The 6,996-nt window shown below is 45.9% G+C and overlaps 1 protein-coding gene across 3 annotated transcripts in view; it reads right to left on the bottom strand.

Annotated features, from left to right (window-relative positions):
- dclk1a (doublecortin-like kinase 1a) overlaps window positions 1-6,996 on the bottom strand; it is a 182,713-nt gene that overhangs the window by 58,123 nt on the left and 117,594 nt on the right. For 2 of the 3 annotated variants that reach the window (XM_045690206.1, XM_045690207.1), the window contains one exon: window positions 3,479-3,576. In XM_045690206.1, coding sequence (XP_045546162.1) covers window positions 3,479-3,576 — 98 coding nt within the window. Of the gene's footprint in view, window positions 1-588; window positions 3,385-3,478; window positions 3,577-6,996 lie in introns of those variants that run through there. The other variant, XM_045690208.1, reaches the window with a different exon arrangement.

Here is a 6,996-nt window from a genome sequence, read left to right on the forward strand (position 1 = left end):
AGGGGAGGAGAGAGGGGGAGGGCATAGAGGGGAGGGGAGGAGAGAGGGGGAGGACATAGAGGGGAGGGGAGGAGAGGAGAGAGGGGGAGGGCATAGAGGGGAGGGGAGGAGAGAGGGGGAGGACATAGAGGGGAGGGGAGGAGAGGAGAGAGGGGGGAGGGCATAGAGGGGAGGGGAGGAGAGAGGGGGAGGACATAGAGGGGAGGGGAGGAGAGAGGGGGGAGGGCATAGAGGGGAGGGGAGGAGAGGAGAGAGGGGGAGGGCATAGAGGGGAGGGGAGGAGAGAGGGGGAGGGCATAGAGGGGAGGGGAGGAGAGAGGGGAGGACATAGAGGGGAGGGGAGGAGAGAGGGGGAGGGCATACAGGGGAGGGGAGGAGAGAGGGGGAGGGCATACAGGGGAGGGGAGGAGAGAGGGGGAGGGCATACAGGGGAGGGGAGGAGAGAGGGGGAGGGCATAGAGGGGAGGGGAGGAGAGGAGAGGAGAGAGGGGGAGGGCATAGAGGGGAGGGGAGGAGAGAGGGGGAGGGCATACAGGGGAGGGGAGGAGAGAGGGGGAGGGCATAGAGGGGAGGGGAGGAGAGAGGGGGGAGGGCATAGAGGTTAGGGGAGGAGAGAGGGGGGCCTAGAGAGAGAGAGAGAGAGAGAGAGAGAGAGAAGTGGGCTATAATAATCTGTGACCCTCCATTCCTCAGCACAGCTATGCTCCCGAGGCTTACAGGGTATCACAGCAACACAAAGACAGCTGAATGATAATCTCCAGCCCAGAAATACACTCCAACTCTCCTGATTTCACTAAGCCTGAACAGTTGAATAAGTGATATTATGAGGCCAACTCAGAACACCCAGAGAGATGCAAATAGTTGTAGCAACTTGCTCTCACTAGTGCTTGTCTGATGAGTCCTGGTTGCTAGGTTACTCAGTAGTGAAAAAGTAGAACAGACAGTCGGTGGGCTGAATCTCAATAGTCAAGAGTGGTTTCCTCTCTCCTTGTCTCCTTTCGTTTATCTCTCCTTCACCTGCACTGATCTGGAAATACTGGCTGACCAACGGGACTCTGGAAGATAACTGGCTGACCAATGGGGATTCATATTCTTTACTCATTGAACAAAAGTACTATGGAGTCCTAACTGACTATCCAATAGGATACTCAGTCATTCCTTGGTCGGCTGATCATTGACTGACCACAGCGTGAGAGAGAGAGAGAGAGAGAGAGAGAGAGAGAGAGAGAGAGAGAGAGAGAGAGAGAGAGAGAGAGAGAGAGAGAGAGAGAGAGAGAGAGAGAGAGCTGCTGGAACATTCAGTAAAGGTCAGAGGGGCTGTGAGACAGCGTTTAGGGCTCTACATTCAGTAAAGTTCAGTGGGGCTGTGAGACAGCGTTTAGGGCTCTACATTCAGTAAAGGTCAGAGGGGCTGTGAGACAGTGTTTAGGGCTCTACATTCAGTAAAGGTCAGTGGGGCTGTGAGACAGCGTTTAGAGCTCTACATTCAGTAAAGGTTAGAGGGGCTGTGAGACAGCGTTTAGAGCTCTACATTCAGTAAAGGTCAGTGGGGCTGTGAGACAGCGTTTAGAGCTCTACATTCAGTAAAGGTCAGTGTGGCTGTGCGACAGTGTTTAGGGCTCTACATTCAGTAAAGGTCAGTGTGGCTGTGCGACAGTGTTTAGAGCTCTACATTCAGTAAAGGTCAGAGGGGCTGTGAGACAGCGTTTAGAGCTCTACATTCAGTAAAGGTTAGAGGGGCTGTGAGACAGTGTTTAGAGCTCTACATTCAGTAAAGGTCAGAGGGGCTGTGAGACAGCGTTTAGGGCTCTACATTCAGTAAAGGTCAGAGGGGCTCAGAGACAGTGTTTAGAGCTCTACATTCAGTAAAGGTCAGAGGGGCTGTGAGACAGCGTTTAGGGCTCTACATTCAGTAAAGGTCAGTGGGGCTGTGAGACAGCGTTTAGGGCTCTACATTCAGTAAAGGTCAGAGGGGCTGTGAGACAGTGTTTAGGGCTCTACATTCAGTAAAGGTCAGTGGGGCTGTGAGACAGCGTTTAGAGCTCTACATTCAGTAAAGGTTAGAGGGGCTGTGAGACAGCGTTTAGAGCTCTACATTCAGTAAAGGTCAGTGGGGCTGTGAGACAGCGTTTAGAGCTCTACATTCAGTAAAGGTCAGTGTGGCTGTGCGACAGTGTTTAGGGCTCTACATTCAGTAAAGGTCAGAGGGGCTGTGAGACAGCGTTTAGGGCTCTACATTCAGTAAAGGTCAGAGGGGCTCTGAGACAGTGTTTAGAGCTCTACATTCAGTAAAGGTCAGAGGGGCTGTGAGACAGTGTTTAGAGCTCTACATTCAGTAAAGGTCAGAGGGGCTGTGAGACAGCGTTTAGAGCTCTACATTCAGTAAAGGTCAATGGGGCTGTGAGACAGCGTTTAGGGCTCTACATTCATGCTACAGCATATGTGTGTGTGTTTCTCTGGAGAGGAGAAGAGAAGAAAGGAGGAAAGAGGATGAGGGGAGAGGAGAGTGGGTCATCCTAATCAATAATCAACTAATTGTTTAGAAGGCTTGAGGGCCAAATTCCACGATCGATTAGTCATGCCTGACCATATCAATCAAACTCTGCACGTCAGACACACACACACACACACACACACACACACACACACACACACACACACACACACACACACACACACACACACACACACACACACACACACACACACACACACACACACACACACACACACGAAAGCGCTGCAGTGAAAGAGGTAGGCCTGGGATTGAGGACAGCATTAAAACCTCATCAGTATCTGAATTACCACAGCGCAGCATCACAGCCTTTTAACAGTAGGTCTTCCCTCATGTCTTAGAGAAACACATTGGCTGGATCCAAAATAGCACCCAGACATAGTTCCCTATGTAGGGAAAAGGTTGCGAATTGTGGACGCAGTCATTCTTCCACTTGAGTTGCATGCTCCCGTTACAGCACATTCTAGTACAGTATCAGTGGCTAGATGACACATGGCACCCTATTCCCTAAATAGTGCACTACCTTTCAGTCACTATCAGGCTATACGGGAAGTATCTAAAGGAGATAAGTGACTGACAGTACTGCACTATGTAAGGAGTGAGGTGTCACACTACCGAAGGTAGAAACCTCTCCATCAGGAGATCTTCACTGATAAACCATCAACACGGAAAGAAACAGTCAAGGAAATATCATTAAGGAACTAATATCATCGGAATTGTAACGTGAGCCAGGGAATTTCCAGAATTCCTGAAGCAGCAGCGTTTACAGGTCAAAGGGTCGAACCCTTCTGAAACTCTAAGGATTGTGGGACTTGTAGTTTCTCCATTCTCTAGTGACTCTAGGCTGTAGACTGGGCCTTGTTGTTTTCCTGAGAACATAGAAGGAGTGTGTTATAGAGAATGGGGGGTCTGTCTGTCTGTCTGTCTGTCTGTCTGTATGTCTGTCTGTGTGTGTTGTCTTACCCTGCGTGGTCTGAGGTCTGAAGCAGGGCCGGAAGGGGAGGGGCTTTGTGATTTCCCCGAGCCAGGAGTGGACAGCTGACTGGTCGGATTCCCATTCACTAGAGAGAGAGAGAGAGAGAGAGAGACAAAGAGAGACAAAGAGAGACAAAGAGAGAGGCCAAGTGAGAGACAAAGAGAGAGAGAGAGAGAGAGACAAAGAGAGAGACAAAGAGAGAAAGACAAAGAGAGAGCGACAAAGAGAGAGAGAGAGAGAGAGAGAGAGAGACAAAGAGAGAGAGAGAGAGACAAAGAGAGAGAGACAAAGAGAGAAAGACAAAGAGAGAGAGACAAAGAGAGAGAGAGAGAGAGACAAAGAGAGAGAGACAAAGAGAGAGAGAGAGAGAGACAAAGAGAGAGAGACAAAGAGAGAAAGACAAAGAGAGAAAGACAAAGAGAGAGGCCAAGAGAGAGACAAAGAGAGAGAGAGAGAGAGAGACAAAGAGAGAGACAAAGAGAGAGACAGAGAGAGAGACAAAGAGAGAGGCCAAGAGAGACAAAGAGAGAGAGAGAGAGAGAGACCAAAAGAGAGAGAGAGAGAGAGAGAGAGAGAAATGGAATGTAGTTGAATAAGAGAAGGGTGTAAAAGAGAGAGGATGGAGTGAGAGAAGTGGGTGGCAGGAGAGAATAGGGAGAAAGAAGAGAAGAGAGAGAGAAAACAAGTCAGTGAGTGAATTAATAAAGTTTAAAAAAGCAGCAGTATTTTCTCCTCTATTTGTGTCTGTCTCAGAACAACTTACTCACTCTCCCTTCATATCCATAGAAATGAGAAGAGGAGGAGGAGGAGAAGAAGAGGTGGACGAGAAGATGTAGTGAAGAGGTGGTGGACAAGAGTAGGAGGTGAAAGAGAAAGGGACGAGGAGGAATAGGATCCCACAAAACTGATCCTTCATTCAGTTCAAAATAAACCCAGCTTGTGTCAATACAACTTGTTTTACTAGACCACCTCACACTTACCTGCCTTGTGCCAACGAATAGGATTACAAGTTCACAACGATGGCGTGATATAACTGGCACTGTAACAGTATCAGTATCAGAGCTGCCGTAACACATGTGGCGAGACAGCCACCCTTCTTTTCAATCTGCCGCCGTCACTTTCAAAGCAGAAGAACTGAACAAGTTTACCAGACATATACATTCGTTCACGTCATAGAAAAGCTTTGAAAAAAAACGTTTTGGCAACGTAAAACAAAGCAGGCGTTTCTTATTGGAAAGTTGCCACAAATTTCAGCCCGTTTGCCTCGGTTTTGTTTCGTGAATACAACCCTGTCCCCAATGGAGGCTGGTGGGAGGAGCTATAGGAGGATGGGCTTATTGCAATGGCAGGAATGGAATTATGGAACGGAGTCAAACATGTTTCTAATATTTTCTTGGGATTCCCGAGGACGCATCCAATAATCTGGAGGGGGCGATCAGAGAGTTCATGCAATCCGTCTTGAAGCTTCCTAGAGAATGTAAACAAGGTGGCTTTCCACCGAGTGCACAGACTTGGAGCTCAGAGTGACAAGACCAAGGGTCCCCCGACCGAACATCGCAAAATTTGAACACTACCAACAAAAGGAGCTGATCAAAAGCAGAGGAAGGGAGTTTAAAGAGACCAAATTCAGTCTCAATTATCCATTTCCAAGGGAGATAAACAAACGTTGTAAGAGATTGTATCCAGTACAGAGGCAACAGAGGGAGAAGGGTAAGCGTGCCTTTCTCATTGTGGACAAACTCTTTATAGATGGACAGCTTTTCAAAGACAGCTCCATAACACCATGGCTGTACTACATTCTACAGGGACTTCAGGTTATGAAAAAAAGAAAGTATGGCAACTTTAAAAATATCTGAACACTATGAAGTGGATATGAACACACACACACTCAATTACATGCTCGCTTACACATACGGACTTATACATACACACACACACACACACACTTGTTCTCTCTCTCTCTCTTCTCTCTCTTTTCTCTCCCTATTGTCGAGAACTTTTCTATAATTGAATATGTTTTTGTTTATCTATCTTTTTTATGTCTTTGTCTACATATTTATCTATGTTTACAACAAGCCATGGGAAGATATCAGAACAGGGACATTTGGGGAATAATAACATATTGTACGGAATACATTTGTACTGTAGTGAAGCCGTCTCTTAAGTAATGCAAGGTCTCTTTCATGATCATGTGAAACATCAATTGCTATGGAAATGCTGGGATGTGTTTTTCAATGATGTTAAAGGTAATTATGATGCAACTATGATGGTGATACGATATGGATTACAATTATCATCATGAATATTAAGGCTATACGCACTTCATGTTACACACATAGACACTCAAACATGCAAATTGGCCAGGTTATTATTAACAGCAGCAGCATCAGTAGTAGTAGCAGTAGTAATAGCAGTAATAGTAGTAGTAGCAGTAGCACTAGAAGTAGTAGTAGTAGAAAGAACAGTAGTAGTAGTAGTAGTAGTAGTAGTAGCAGTAGCAGTAGTAGCAGTAGCAGTAGTAGTAGTAGTAGTAGTAGTAGCAGCAGCAGCAGTAGTAGTAGCAGTAGCAATAATAGTAGTAGTAGTAGTAGTAGTAGCAGTAGCAGTAACAGTAGTAGTAGTAGCAGCAGCAGTAGCAGTAGTAGCAACAATAATAATAGTAGTAGTAGCAGTAGTAGTAGCAGTAGCACTAGTAGTAGTAGTAGTAGCACGAGTAGTAGTAGTAGTAGCACTACTAGTAGTAGCAGTAGCACTAGTAGTAGTAGTAGTAGTATCACTAGTAGTAGTAGTAGTAGTAGCCATAGTTACAGCAGTTGTCTTAGCAGTAGTAATAGCAGAAGTAGTAGTAGCAGTAGCAGGCAGCAGTAGTAGTAGTAGTAGTAGCACTAGAAGTAGTAGTGGCAAGAATAGTAGTAGTAGTAGCAGTAGTAGTAGCAGCAGTAGTAGTAGCAGTAGCAGTAGTTACAGCAGTAGTAGTAGCAGTAGTAGTAGTAGTAGTAGTAGTAGTAGTAGTAGTTGCAAGAATAGTAGTAGTATTAGTAGTAGTAGTAGCAGCAGCAGTAGTAGTAGCAGCAGTAGTAGTAGTGGAAGCAGTAGCACTGGAAGTACTAGTAGTAACAAGTAGTAACAAGAAAAGTAGTAGTAGTAGTAGTAGTAGTAGTAGTAGTAGCAGTAGCAGTAGTTACAGCAGTAGTAGTAGCAGTAGTTACAGCAGTAGTAGTAGCAGTAGTTGTAGTCATAGAAATAGTAGTAGTAGTAGCAGTAGTAGTAGTAGTAGTAGTAGTAGTAGTAGTAGTAGAAGTAGTAGCAGTAGTAGCAGTAGTAATAGCAGTATTAGTAGCAGTAGCAGTAGTAGTAGTAGTAGTAGTAGTAGTAGCAGTAGTAGTAGTAGCAGTAGTAGTAGTAGAAGTAGTAGTAGTAGTAGTAGTAGTAGTAGTAGTGGTAGCAAGAATAGTAGTAGTATAGTAGTAGCAGTAGCAGTAGTAGTAGTAGTGGTAGTAGTAGT

The sequence above is a fragment of the Salmo salar genome, chromosome ssa11, assembly GCF_905237065.1.
Source record: "Salmo salar chromosome ssa11, Ssal_v3.1, whole genome shotgun sequence".
Lineage (NCBI taxonomy): Eukaryota > Metazoa > Chordata > Actinopteri > Salmoniformes > Salmonidae > Salmo > Salmo salar.